Consider the following 15,475-nt stretch of genomic DNA (forward strand, 5'->3'; position numbering starts at 1 on the left):
TTATTTGATAGCATAACTGTACTGTGTTAAGGTTGACAAACCTGATTGAAAGGTTTCAGATGTGGAGTTCCAGAAAATATGGACTCCGATTTGGGAGTAGGGAATATTTTCAAGGACCTCCGAAGTAGTTGGAGGGCATGAGGTTTGAGAGGATGGAGGGAGTTGAGATTTTTGTTTTGTAAGACTAGAGTGATGGTGTGTAAACTTTGCATTGCAGGCTGAATATGGAATAGTTAGCAATTTTAACAAATCAGATTAAGAACCAAATACTTGTTTTTGAGAAATAAGTCAGTTAAGTATGGTGGTGAATGGCTGACCAGTTTCCAACATCTCTGTTCAAGTTTCTGTCTGTTGAATTAGAGGGTGCATTGATGTGGGTCATACCAGAGGACCAAGGCATGTGAGAAAGTCATGATTTTACTAGTGTTTGCGACATCAAAGGTGGAGTGAGGATGTGGTTGAACAAATACGTTATACAGCAATTTTCTGCAATAACATGTTGGATTAGTGATAACTTACATTGATATTGTGGAAAAACATTGAAACGTCTTTGGTAGAGATTTTAAGTTGAATAAATGCCAAGCCAGGGAAAGACATTAGGAAACAGTTGGCCAACATTTTTTGAGTATTTCCTTACTCTGAAGTGTGTGTATATATGTGTTAATTTTGTGGGGTTTCTTTGTTTACAGGTACCTTTGGCACTGTGGATAAAAAACAAATAGCCAGTATTCAGGAATCTGTGGGTGAGACCAGCTCTCAGAGTGTGGTTGTTGCAGTAGATAGGTAAAAGAAAAGCCTCCGCTTATGGATTTTGTATGTTTATCTGAATGAGCAATTTTGATTTATATTTTAATTTCTTCCTTTTGCTAAGTCAGCAAATGGCAAAACAAAGGAGTATTCAGAATTGTTTATTAAGCCACTTTTGTAATTGTCCTGTTATAAACTTATAGTTATTGCTCTGAATAGAGGTGCTCAAACGGGGCTACTTTTGGAGATTTGTGTCCCTTGCAACCCTCCCATTTTAATGAAAGTTTTTTTTAAAAAAATTACTCATTACAGACATCATAGTTTAGACATTAAAATCTATATTTTAATACAAATAAAAATGAGCAACCAGTAGACTACCTTTTAAGGACACTTTGTTTTTGCTTTGAGCATGAGTGACACTTTTTTTCAAGCACAGAACATCATGAAGAAGTCATCCCATGCATGTATCTCTCTAGCCGTAAAAGACAAATTTCTGCACTTCTCCAGTATGAAATTTTAATATTCATATTCCTACAATTTTGTAGCCTCAAAGCAAAGTGCAGATTTAATACCAATTGATATTTATTTTATTTGTTCATGGATAATTAATGGCAAACTCAATGTTTAAGGACCATCTCTAATTGGCTTTGTGAGGTGACCTGAGCTTCCACCTTTTTTGATAAAGTGAATCGATTGACTAAATCCTGACACCTGTATATTATGTGAATCTCTGACAAAGCTGAATGATCTACATGGCATTTCTGACAGATGATTGTTACTAATGTTTCAACCTTATTTCTGTTGTGCTGGGCTCTCATCATTATTGGGGATCTTCCTCCCATTAGTTTTTTTAAAAGACCACCATTTTGAAGGTAAAGCAGAGCCTTATTCAGTTCTTCTAGTTGTGGGATTGCTCAGCTTTGTCCAGATTATGCTGCTTCTGCTTGAATGCAGTCCTCTGTAACTTCTCCAGTTTGGGACTTCAGTTTTCGATAACTCTGGAACTTTTCTCGGCATGTCCTTTGCTCCCTATTGAACCAGATTAGTCCCATCAGGCTTAGTGGTAATGATCAATTGAGCAATGTGCCTTCAGTTATGTATTGAATACTATTCTGTTGCTGTAGTTGATCTACATATGGCTGTTGGGTTTTGAGATGCTGGATCTATTGTGAGTCTTTTATTTAGAACGGTAATAATATTATACAACATTATAATGCATGTAGCTGCTTGGTGAGATTGATTTCCAAAACAGTGTATATTCTGTGCCCTTGCCATTTTCTGTGGTGGTGTTGGGTCAGTGCCAATTTGATCTAACTTAGATTTGGCTGAATTCATTTGTGCTTTATCTCAGTCATTAGACCAAAGACTAGTACCTGAAGTGAGTGACCAGTGGACAGCAGCAGCCCTTTATATGCACAAGATATTATTAAGAGTTGAGTAATGACAGATGTGACTGTGGAGCTTGGGTTATATCTGCTTCTTAATTTACGCAAACCAGTTTATTCATTATTCAAGGTGCAAGTCCAGAGTGTTGAGTGTGATATCTTGTTCCTCAGTTTGGGCATGTCGGTTTAAGAGAACAAATCTTAAATAAAAATACTGAATTTTCTTTGCTCTTCACTTCAGGATATTCACTGGATCAACGAGACTTGATGGAAATGCTATTGGTAGGTTTGTATGTGTGTGTTGAGTAATTTGTCAGCTCAATTTAAGCAACCAAACTTCAAATGATCAGATGTAAAATGAATCCGTGATTTGGATGGGTGGTTGGTTCATTATTAATTTTCACCATTTGGATATGAATGTGGGTTCAAGTTGGAAATCTGAGAGATTGGAGGGGGTAGGGGGGGAGGAAATACCATACAAGTAAAAGCATGATCCTAATGCTTGATTAGGGCACATAATTACAGCAGAGTAGAAGAAGCTTTAATTTCTACTTAATGTGGAAATGCTAAATGTTCCCTTAAACATGACAGAATTCTAGTATCCAGCAGTAATTCCTTCATCTGGGAAAGGGCAGGAAACTGGATCAAAAGACATTTCATCAACCAGCAGATAGTGAGTGCAAGTTATTATTTAGGGATGACCATCAAGAGGAAAACTGAGGAATCAAGTTGTTCATTTCATTTTCCTACCTTAACATGACTAAACCAACAGGTACAATAAAACTAACTAAATAAATTGTTTATTTAATTCCTTTGTTCCAGTTGGGTTTTTTCCACTCATGGTACATTATTAATCTGGCACATTAATAAGTGTACTTCAGCGAAGAGAATGACCAGCAAAGAGTTTGGTTCCAGAATTTTCATTCCTGTTCCATCAAAGCTATCAAAGCCACATCTAGGCAAATAGCTTCTTGATCCTCAGCTGCATACACTGCCACCATGTGGACAGTTGATTCTCCTTGTTCCTGATTTTTAAAAAAAGTCTTCATGTTAAGCATCCATGAGTTGATTACAACTCATGATAGCACCTCCACGTGGCCTTTTGTAGTTGTCAGAAAAGAGACTCAAATCCTACTTGAAAACTCAGGCATGTAATCTAAACTAGCATTCACTCCATTTCATGGGTGAGGAATGATCAGTGATATTGTTGGATGTGATCTTAAATCAAGGCCTTTTTGACTTTTATCCTTTCAAACAAAATTTGTTGTTTATCCCTAATTACCCTTGAGAATGTGGTGATGAACTACCTCCTCAAGTCATTGCTGTGCATTGGTTTAAAAATCCTCTGATCTGTTGTAGAGGAAGTTTCAGGATTTTGACCTAACAAATGTTCAGTAACATTGTACCATGTTTGGAATTTGTGTGGCTAGGTGGGAAACTTGCAAGCAATGTTATGGTATTTCTGTGGATCTGTTGCCTTTTGTTTTCAAGGTGAAAGAGATTGCAGGCTGTGAAGGTGCTATCAAGAATTTTGATTTGGTTGCTAATTAGCCCTAAAGAACCTTGTGACACTTTTGGGAGAGAATACTGTGTTCTAGGTAGTATTCCTTCCTCAGCCATCACCAGCCAAAATAGAATAACTTATCATTGATTTTCGTTTGTGTTTGCTACATCTTTTACTATGTGGAAACTGGTTGCAACATAAGCTTCCATAACACTTTTACTGTGTTTCAAACATCAATCAATGAATTTAAATCACTTGGCCTTGGTTCTAGAGATGTAGTCAGGTACTATAAAAATGCAAACTTGGCTTTTTATTTTCTATTGTTATCAGATTGTCAGGGACATGCTTGCAGTGAAGCCCTCACTTGACACTCCAATTGCTACCAGACTACAGCTACCTGAAATTCAGCTAGGTGACAGATTTTGAGTCCTTTACACTCCTACCACCAATCATTCTTGGATGCCACAAGCTATTCCTATACATCTGAATCTGACCATTTGCTTTCTCGTTATGTATTGTTTCAACTTGTTGTAGCTTTTCTGCAAACGGTTGCAATATTCATTTATAGATAGGCAGTTACACAGTTGACAATCATGAACATTGTTAAACTCAATCTTAGTTTATTACTAAAACATGTCGAAGAGATATTGAGAGGGGAAAAAGAATGGCAGATTTGCAGAAATATTTGAGTAAGGAGTATAAAAAACACAGCAAACTCCAAATTGAAGAGTTTTAAGAGTAAGTGGCTTGAAGAATGAGACACCCAAACAAAAGTTGCGAGTAAAGTTCAGCAGATTTGGCAGTATCTGTGAAGAGAAATAAGAGTTTTAATGTTTTGGGGTCCAGTGAGGTTCTGAGGAAGGGTCACCAGACTTGAAACGTTAACTCTGATTTCTCTTGGCAGACATTGCCAGACCTGTTGAGCTTTTCCAGCAGCTTCTGTTTTTGTTTTTGATTTACAATACCCTCAGTTTTTTTTGGTTTTCATTGAAGGATGAGAGAATGGGCAACACACAAACTGGAAGACAGAAAATTTTAATTTTGTTTTGTTTACAAGCCATATACCTGTATTGGGTTTCTTTGCAATGCATTTTGGAATAATATTAGAATGTTCTCTTCAATTCACCAGTTGATTTTGTACATTGGCTGTGTGCTGTCTCTATGGATGAATTGGGTTCACCTCATCATCCACGTATGTTCAGTCTTCAGAAGATTGTGGAAATTTCATACTATAACATGGGTCGAATCAGGCTTCAGTGGTCAAGAATATGGGAAGTGATTGGAAACCACTTTAATAAGGTACAGTTTTGTTGATTTTTGCCTTTTCTGAATAAGTTTCTCATTTGGCAAAAGTCCCAAGTTCATATAAATGATTGTGCTTTTGTGATGAATAAATGCTTTTTATGGATTTTTGAAAGAAACCATTATATACATGAAAAACTTGGTGGACAAGCCAAATGTGGCCTCGCAAAACACAAGATTCTCCTGCTCATAACAAACTCATTGTATTTGTGTTCTGGTGCAGGTTGGATGCAATCCAAATGAGGATGTTGCCATTTTTGCTGTTGACTCTTTAAGACAACTGTCAATGAAATTTTTGGAAAAGGGAGAGTTGGCAAACTTTCGGTTCCAAAAGGACTTCTTGAGACCTTTTGAGCACATAATGAAGAGGAACAGGTATTAATATATCAGTTGAATATATTAATATGTGTATATATGAATATATTACCAAATTAGACATAGCACATTTTAGCAACAGTTTTATTTCCTTAACATATTCTTTCTCAATGCTTGATTCACACATTACTAATCTCCAATATTCAACATATGTATAGCTCAGGCACCAATAATTTTTAGTAGTGAATTCACTAAAGATGCATGTTCTTGCTTTTGCTAGTTGCAAAGCTCAGTATAAGTTTTGCTGTATTAAAAGTATACACATGGATTATTGCTGCCATGATATCACCTTTCCACTCGTATTGAATTTGCCAGAATATATTGTTCCCTGAACACTGCACTAGTCAATTCTAAAAATGGTTCAGGGTTATGGTTCAAGCTGTGCTCAAAAATGTTGCTCAGTGTGGTTGTGCCTGAGCAAGCATCAAAGGAAAGGAGTGGTTCAGTCCTGATATGAAATTATTGGTTAGTTCCAATTCATCTCAAATGCAGTTAGCTTGTATAACAGTGTTTTTTTTTAAAGTGAAAGATGAGAAAACAACTAACTTTGATAATATCAGCATCTTCCTGGTAGAAAATGACCTCATTTTCAGATATACTGTGGAATGGGACAGTATAGATGGAAACAACAGGCCAAAGACAGCTTTAACATAACCAAAATTCTGACAGGAAGGAGAAACCACTGAAGAAGTACTGACAAGTTTAGAGCAAGTAGGAATGCAAAAGAAGTTAAGCTGATACTGTCATGGAGGTGCATTAAGTCAGGGGTGTGTGTGGATGGAATGAATTAGCTATGCCAAAAGCTATGGAGAACTCAGGCAATAAGAAGAAATAGTTGTCAGTTCTAATTACATCAGTGATCAAAGTATTCTATTATAAAGGAGCTAAAAATGTTGCTATGTCCCAGGATACAAGTTTTATTTGAGCAAGATAAACAAGTTGTGAAAAGTTCACCTTCCCATTTTATTGATTTTTTTTTTGTTTCTTTTCCCTGGTTGATTGATTTCAAAATTTATATCCTCAATACCAGCAATCAAAGATGGGCAAGTCAGAGCATGTTTGAGGTATCTTTGATTCCAAGGTATGGAACAGAATATGTGAGAATCCTGAAAATGGAATATATTATTTTTTAATTAAACAAAACTTCAGATTTGTCAGAATCCATTTTGGATCTACATAGAATACAATTTATATTAAATGCAAAACTTCATTTGAGGAAATAAATTTTTGACTATTTTAGCCTTTCTGTAACATTTACAAGTTATTTTCTAATCTGCAGAACTGTTTACTTTTGTGCATTTCAGTGAAGTAATTGGGGTGGGAAATCTACTACAAATGTCCAAGTACATAATTTCTTCAGCAAATCTGTCTGAAGCTTAACAACTGAACTTAAATTTATAATGCAAAAGCAAATATGTTTGCTTTATGTGCTCAGGTCACCAACAATAAAGGACATGGTCATTCGGTGCATTGCGCAGATGGTAAATTCACAGGCTTCAAATATTCGTTCAGGATGGAAAAACATTTTCTCTGTATTCCACCAAGCTGCTTCAGACCACGATGAACCAATTGTGGAGTTGGCCTTCCAGACTACTGGGCACATTATCTGTAAATGTTTTCTTTATTAAATGCTGTAGTACAAGTGTTGTTAGCACTCCTTTTCTAGTAAATTACTTTAATTAAGCTTCACAGATAAATATACAAATTTATGCATAAATCATAGTGCATTGAAAGCTTAAAGTAAGTAGATATCACCATTTAATCCACCACAGTAGTCTCCCTGTACACAGGGGGATACGTTCCAAGACACATTGTGGAAGCCCGAAACCGTGGATAGTCGCGAACCCATTCATTTAACTGAAAAACGTAACTCCCCAGCAGCCCCCGGTCCCTACTTCTGGAAAATGCCCTATTATACGTTCGGGCCGCGGGTAACTGAAACTGTGGAAACCAGGCCCGCGTGCACAGCAGTTGGTCTGTATCTGAAAATATTTTGAGAGATGAAAATAGAACTGAATATTATCAATTAGTGTTAGCATTGTCTTTATGGTTGAAATCTGTTGACAGCTGTGTCAAAATTAAAGAGTGAATGATCAATTATTCTTCTGATGGTTGTTTGTCTCTTAGTGGATGTTTTTAAGAAGCATTTTCCGGCAGCCATTGATTCATTCCAGGATGCTGTGAAATGTTTAGCTGAGTTTGCATGTAATGCTGCCTTTCCTGACACCAGCATGGAGGCTATCCGACTTATTCGACACTGTGCAACATATGTATCTGAGCGACCACAAGTGAGTTAATATCAATTAGAAAGAGTGACAGTTTTTTTTACATTCCAAACAGCTTTCTCGTTAATATTACAGGAAATTTCACAGACAAATTGTGTAAAGTAAGATTTCATAAAGCAATCTAATTATTACCAGATAATTTGTTGAGATGTTATTGGTCAGTGGTAGTCGGTCAGGAAATGAGGGAAAATTTTCCTGATCATGTAAAAAAGATTCCGACAAAATGTTTCAGGAGAAATTGTTTTACATTTGAAACAAATGACTCTATCTCAAACAATGCAGTTTTCCCTCAGTACAGCATTGGAGCTTTGACCTATAACTTGTTTAAGGACTTGAACTGACAGCTTCTGATTCAGATACAAATATGTTATCCTTGAGACATAGCTAACATAATATTGCTGGCTTATGCTGATCTGTTCAGAAGTCAACTGTTAAACTGCTAATGTCTCAAATTATTTCATATTGGGTTTATATTATGGAATTTTATTTGTTGTATTGATTTTGTGCAGAGTTATGTTAAAAATGTCAACTGCAGATATATTTTCTAAATGAGCAACAAAACAGTGAATCCATTTCATCAATCAGTTCAGTAGCCTTTTAAATGTGCCCAGTGATAGTCTTTTTAAATATTGAATAATTTAGTGTGAGGCCTTCATGAACTGAATGAAGACGCTCAATCAATAGAAACTACCATTTAAATGCTCCTTGAAAATGGATTAATATTTGAAGAGTGTCACAGTAATGATACTAGATTGACTTTGACTTTGACTTTGGCACAAAGCCACACTAAGGTATTGGACTGGATAACAAGTTTAATCAAAAAGGTAGATTTTAATAATTAACTTGAAATTTGAGGCACATAGAGGTATTCGGAAGGAACCAAGTCGTGTACTTCTATTTCCAGAATGAGCCGAAGTCTAGGGAAAAAAATTCTGCAATGCTCTGAGAGATCAAATCTGTGCATTACAAAATTAAAATAGCCTAATATTATTTCCCTTTTGATTACTTTAGATGTGGAAAGTAACCTTATTAGAGAGAATCTTAAATCTGTTCCAAGTCTAGATAGAATCCATTAGGACTTGGTAGTCCTCCAGTCCCCTCCCCCACCATCTATCTAGAAATAAAAATAAATAAAAACTCGAAAAATGACATATTTTATTTGTATATGTATATTATGTGGTTGAAGTAAAAATTAATTGCTGAAATTGTAACTAAGATATTTTGATTATATGGATTTTATATTAGCAGATTAAATTTCAAATTTATTTTGTTAGACACTGAAGGAATACACCAGCGATGACATGAATGTAGCTCCTCGAGATAGAGTATGGGTTCGAGGATGGTTTCCAATTTTGTTTGAGCTTTCCTGCGTTATTAATCGTTGCAAATTAGATGTCCGTACAAGGTAAGAAACAGTTCCTTTGCGATGCCTTCATTTAAACTGGAGAGTAGATAAATTACAAGTCATAATTGTAACATAACATTTGATGCAATCTGTTTTTCAGAGGACTTACTGTGATGTTTGAAATCATTAAAAGCTACGGCCAAACATTTGAGGAACACTGGTGGCAAGATCTGTTTAGGATTATCTTTCGAATATTTGATAACATGAAACTTCCGGAACAGCAGACTGAAGTAAGGCAGAAGTAGGCTTAGTACAAATTTTTAATTTGATTCTTTGTTGCACAGGATCCAGAAGAATAGAAAGCAGTAATTATTTTGACAGGCTGCCACACAAAATGCTCTTGCAATTTGTTCCAGATAACTTGAATAATGAAAAAAATAAACTTGTGTGCAAGTTGTTATGACATAGAATTTGCGACCTGAAAGGATGTTGGATCTAAATTCAATAGCTTCAAAAGGAAACTGGATATATGAAGAGTTATTTCCAGAGCAGTGGTGCTCGTCGGAGTCTGTGCGCACTACATGAAGAATGGCCCCTTTCTGTATCATATAATGAATTGATGTTCCAATATCAAAGTTGCAGTCTGTTTACTGTCTTTATAAATGATCGATTCTTCCTGAAAATTGTCACCCAAAATACGCAATTAATGTGGGCAACTATAGTATTTATCAATATCTCCATGTTTTGTTTCATCTACTCTAATTAACTAAGGTAGTTAATAAAGATAAAGCCAACTTCCACACAACTGAATGGATAAAGAAACTATGCAGTGAAGTGGCGGCACAGTGGCTAGCACTGCTGCCTCACAGTGCCAGGGACCTGGATTCAATTCCCGCCCCGGGCAACTGTCTGTGTGGAGTTTGCACATTCTCCCCGTGTCTGCGTGGGTTTCGTCTGGGTGCTTCAGTGTCCTCCCACAGTCACAAAGATGCGCAGGTTAGGTGAATTAGCCATCCTAAATTGCCCGTAGTGTTAGTGCATTGGTCAAGGATAAATGTAGGGGAATGGTTCTGGGTGGGTTGCTTTTCGGAGGATCGGTATGGATTGTTGGGCTGAAGGGCCTGTTTCCACTCTGTAGGGAATCTGAATCTAAAGTTCCTGCAGTCACAACTTCTGAGTCTCTTGTTAAGTCCATTATCTGCTGATGTAAGCAATATAGGGTCATAGAGATGTAAAGCACGGAACAGACCCTTCAATCGAACATGTCCATGCCAACCAGATATTTCAACCCAATCTAGTCCCACCTGCCAGTACCTGGCCCATATCCCTCCAAACTCTTCCTTTACCCATATACTCATATACCCATCTGGATGCCATTTAAATGTTGCTATTGTATTAGCCTCAATTCCACCCTCAATTCCCTGGATGTATTTCCGAGAATATCCTCATTAAGTACAGCTGTAATTCTATCCCTTATCAAAAATACCACTCGCTTCCCTTTCTGTCCTTGTTGTAGCAATCGTATCCTGGAACATTAAGCTGCCAGTCCTGTCCATTGCTGAGCCATGTTTCTGTAATTGCTATGATATCCCAGTCACACATTCCTAACCATTGCCTGAGTTCATCTGCCTTCCCTGTTAGGCCCCTTGCACTGAAATGAATGCTGTTTAATTTATCAGTCCTACCTTGTTCTCTGCTTTTGTTCCTGTCTGCCCTGACGGTTTGACTCACCTTTTGTACCAGTGTCAGATCAAAATTTTTTCTCACTATCTCCCTGGGTTCCCCTCTACTCACCCCAACCTTACTAGTCTAAACCCTCTCAAGCAGCTCTCGCAAAACTCCCTGCCAGTATATTAGTCCCCTTTCAATTTAGGTGCAATCCGTCCTCCTTGTACAGGTCACTTCTACCCCAAAACAGCTTCCAATGATCCAAAAATGTGAATCCTTCTCCCTTACACCAGCTCCTCAGGCATGCATTCATCAGCTCTATCCTCCTATTCTTGCCCTCACTAGCTCGAAACACTGGGAGTAATCCAGATATTACTACTCTCAGGGACCTCCTTTTTAAATTCCTGCTTAATTCTTTGTAATCTCCCTTCAGAATCTCAACCTTTTCCCATCCTATGTCGTTGGTTCCAATGTGGACATTGACCTCCTGCTAGTCCCCCTCCCTCTTGAGAACATTCTGAACACTGTCTGAGACATCCTTGATCCTGGCAGCAGGGAAGCAACACATCGTTCTGATTTTTCATTGCTGGCCACAGAAATATGTCTGTGCCTTGGACTAGACAGTCCCCGAACACAATCGATCGCTTGGAACCTGAAGTACCTCTCATTAAATTAGAGCCAGTCTCAATACCAGAAACTTGGATGTTTGTGCTATGTACTTCTGAGAGTCCATCACCCTCTACATTTTCCAAAACAGCATACTTGTTTGAAATGGGGATAGTCATAGAAGACTCCTCCACTCCCTGCCTTACCTCTCTTACCTTTCTTAACCCATCTATGTGACGTACTGCATCTGAGGCTTTCTCCCCTTCCTTTAACTCCCATCTGTCACACCCCCTTGCTCTTGTAAATTCCTCATTGCCTCTAACTGTCTCTCCAACCAATCCATTTGATCCGATAGGATTCACAACTACTGGCATTATTGCAGATATAATCCTCTAACCCGTAAACTCTCCCTAAACTCCCACATCTGACAAGTAGAGCATATCACTCTACTAAGGGCCATTTTTGCTTTTTCAATCTACAGACCCAGAAAATAGCACAGTCTTATTCCTCTACAAAACACTGCTCCAGATTAAATGAATACTTATGGCTTACATTTTAAGTTAAATCAAGAGACATAGCTCAATAAAACACTTAATCAAGAAAAAACCCACTCTACTCACTACTGCAGACTTATTTTAAGGCCATGCTTAAAATCCATTTATCTACTTCTGTGCTGTGACCTTTCCCAAACAGGTTTCTCCAAGATCAGTTGTGAAATTCACTGTTTTTTAATTTTCCCAGACTCGCTCCGATGCCAGTGATACATGAACTTAACAGCAAAGGCAGTAACTGGTAACTCTGTCAGTTAGCAATGTGGGTTTCTCTAACTCTTTCTTGTCTGTCTGTCTCTCTCCTGCACTGACCTCATAAGCATCCTTTGTCTGTTCTTCTCCTTTTTAAAACTGCTGTTGTTTTGACTTTTTTTTCTCTAGTTCGAAAACAATGCAAAGGCATATAAAACAAATCACTGCTGATCCTAGAATTCGAGGAAATCGCCTCCAACGTCTAAAATACCTCAAAAAAGGAACAGCTGTTACAGCCAGAAATTTTTCCTGTCCTCCATCTTGGATTGCCCAGAATCCTTCCATGCCTGACAAAATGATTTTGTTTTATTACCTCAACTGTATTAAGTTTTACTGTTTCATTTTACAAAAACATGCCTACTGTACAATTAAATGCTACATCTATTTCTTCACAGAAGTCCGAATGGATGACCACTACATGTAATCACGCACTTTATGCTATTTGCGATGTTTTCACACAGTTTTATGAAGTTTTAAATCATGTCCTATTGGATGACATATTTGCTCAGCTGCATTGGTGTGTACAGCAAGGTAACCTAATTGTCTTTATTCAGGAATTGTGTACAGGTCGACTTTTAAAATATATTAAGAACCATTTGAATTGTTGCTTGGGAGTCTGGAGCTTGAATATTACTGAAAAAGAGACGTGTTGCCAAAGCTTTTTGTTTTGCACTTATCAGGATAAATGCAAGAATACCAAACTTCAAGCAATCATGGCTACTTACACGAGAAAATAAAGGGCTGATTGATTTGGCAAAAGTTTGCTGAGGAGAAATTGAGAGAATTAAATTGTTGCAAACTTCCTTTTGAGCATGCTCCTTTTGCCTTTAAATTATGGGAATGGATTCTAGGAAGAGTAGCTTGGCGCACGGCACATCAGAAACAAAGTAAAGAAAGGAGGCCTCTCTGCAAGAGCTGTTACAGGCTTTATGACAAACGAATCCATGCTGTTAGCATTGTTTTGCACCACTGCTCAGCCCTCCTCAGTTCAGTGACACTCCCACTCTACTTGTAATGAACTATGCAAACTGTTGTTTGTTTGAAATTTTATGCTCTTGTATTTGTTCTGCAGATCACAAGATGAAAGTCTTCAGTCACATGTCTCTCAGATTGTGATTTCAGTAAAATTCTAGCTGAATGTGCCCAGTGATTGGTTAATAAAACCAGGGTTTGGTTAAGAACAAGAAGGAAACATATGTCAGGTACAGACAGGATAGATCAAGTGAATCCTTGGAGTGAAGGCAGTAGGAGTATACTTAAGAAAATCAGGAGGGCAAATAGGGTTAAGGAGAATCCAAAAGGTTTTTACAAATACATTAAGGACCAAAGGGAGAGAACAGGGCCCCTTACAGATCTGCAAGATGGCCTTTGTGTAGAACCACGGAAAATGGGGAAGATACTAAACAAGAATTCTGCATCAGAATTTACTGTGGAAAAGGTCATGGAAGATAGAGAATGTAGGGAAACATAAGGTGACATCTTGAAAAATGTCCATATCCTGAGGGACAGGATGTACATGTATTTGGAAAGGCAAGGACTGATTAGGGATAAGCGCTGAAAATGTGTTGCTAGAAAAGTGCAGCAGGTCAGGCAGCATCCAAGGAACAGGAAATTTGACGTTTTAGGCCCAAGCCCTTCATCAGGAATCCCTGATTAGGGATAGTCAGCATGGCTTAGTGCATGGGCAATCGTCTCTCACAAACTTGATTGAATTTTTTGAAGAAGTAACAAAGAAGATTGATGAGGGCAGAGCAGTAGATGTGATCTCTCTGGACTTCAGTAAGGCGTTCAACAAGGTTTCTCAGGGGAGATTGGTTAGCAAGGTTAGATCTCATGGAATACAAGGACAACTAGCCATTTGGATACAGAACTGGCTCAAAAGTAGAAGATAGGGTGGTGGTGTTTTCAAATTGGAGGCCTGTGACCAGTGGAGTGCCACAAGGATTGGTGCTGGGTCCACTACTCTTCATCATTTATATAAATGATTTGGATGCAAGCATAAGAGGTACAGTTAGTAAGTTTGCAGATGACACCAAAATTGGAGGTGTAGTGGACAATGAAGGAGGTTACTTCAGATCACAATGGGCTGAGAAGTGGCAAATGGAGTTTAATTCAGATAAATGTGAGGTGCTGCATTTTAGGAAAGCAAATCTTAGCAGGACTTATACACTTAATGCTAAGGTTCTAGGGAGTGTTGCTGAACAAAGAGACCTTGGAGTGCAGGTTCATAGCTCCTTGAAAGTGGAGTCTCCGGTAGATAGGATAGTGAAGAAGGCGTTTGGTATGCTTTCCTTTATTAGTCAGAGTATTGAGTACAGGAGTTGGGCGTCATGTTGCGGCTGTACAGGACATTGGTTAGACAGCTGTTGGAATATTGCGTGCAATTCTGGTCTCCTTCCTATCAGAAAGATGTTGTGAAACTTGAAAGGGTTCAGAAGCGAGTTCCAAGGACGTTGCCAGGTTCGGAGGATTTGAGCTAGAGGGAGCAGCTGAACAGGCTGGGGCTATTTTCCCTGGAGCATTTGAGGTTATGGGGTGACCTTATAGACGTTTACAAAATCATGAGGGGCTTGGAAAGCATAAATAGACAGTCTTTTCTCTGGGGTTGGGGCGTCCAGAACTATAGGGCATAGGTTAGGGTGAGAGGGGAAAGATATGAAAGAGATCTAAGGGACAATTTTTTCACGCAGATGATGGTACGTGTAAAATGAGCTGCCAGAGGAAGTGGTGGAGGCGCGTAGAATTGCAACATTTGAAAGGCATGTGGATGGGTATATGAATAGAAGGGTTTGGAGGGATATGGGCCACTTGCTGGCAGGTGACACTAGATTGGGTTGGGATATCTGGTCGGCATGAACGGGTTGGACCGATGGGTCTGTTTCAGTACTGTACATCTCTATGATTCTGTGATAATATCTGTCTGTTTTCATGGAACAAGTAGTACAGAAAGATGTTTTTGAAACCACCTTGGCCTAATTAAATTTTCAGTTTTGACAACTGCATAATTGTATTTACTAGAGAAGGTAATTTGACACCTTGAACCAACTTGATTTGAATGGGTGGTGATACATTGAAGTGTTTCTTGCAATTTTCAAGTGATTTAATTCCTTTTCTTTGACCCTTTCATCTTGTTATAGATAATGAACAACTGGCCCGATCAGGAACAAATTGTTTAGAAAACGTGGTCATACTAACTGGACACAAATTCAGTCCTTTAGTCTGGGATAAAACCTGTGCTTGCATGCTGGGCATTTTCAAGACCACTATTCCCAATGCGTAAGTTCAAGTTGCCATGTATCAAGATGGCTGTAAAGGTTTGTGTGCTTTTTTTTTCAACATTGACAGTTTAACTGAAGCCAGAAGTACTATAGCCATTGCATGAACACTTCACACTCACTTTAAATACCCAATCAATTGTGGCCTGATGGCACCTTTTATTGACTTACTCTGATTAT

General features: G+C 38.1%; 1 protein-coding gene across 1 annotated transcript in view; it reads left to right on the plus strand.

Moving 5' to 3' along the window:
- Window positions 1-15,475, plus strand: part of LOC132822934 (brefeldin A-inhibited guanine nucleotide-exchange protein 2-like) — a 104,119-nt gene that overhangs the window by 68,406 nt on the left and 20,238 nt on the right. Inside the window, exons 23-32 of the mRNA XM_060836354.1 lie at window positions 690-783; window positions 2,374-2,414; window positions 4,766-4,935; window positions 5,162-5,313; window positions 6,749-6,921; window positions 7,441-7,601; window positions 8,873-9,003; window positions 9,104-9,233; window positions 12,416-12,551; window positions 15,158-15,296. Coding sequence (XP_060692337.1) covers window positions 690-783; window positions 2,374-2,414; window positions 4,766-4,935; window positions 5,162-5,313; window positions 6,749-6,921; window positions 7,441-7,601; window positions 8,873-9,003; window positions 9,104-9,233; window positions 12,416-12,551; window positions 15,158-15,296 — 1,327 coding nt within the window. The remainder of the gene's footprint in view (window positions 1-689; window positions 784-2,373; window positions 2,415-4,765; window positions 4,936-5,161; window positions 5,314-6,748; window positions 6,922-7,440; window positions 7,602-8,872; window positions 9,004-9,103; window positions 9,234-12,415; window positions 12,552-15,157; window positions 15,297-15,475) is intronic.

Source organism: Hemiscyllium ocellatum, chromosome 15 (genome assembly GCF_020745735.1).
Source record: "Hemiscyllium ocellatum isolate sHemOce1 chromosome 15, sHemOce1.pat.X.cur, whole genome shotgun sequence".
NCBI classification, from domain to species: domain Eukaryota; kingdom Metazoa; phylum Chordata; class Chondrichthyes; order Orectolobiformes; family Hemiscylliidae; genus Hemiscyllium; species Hemiscyllium ocellatum.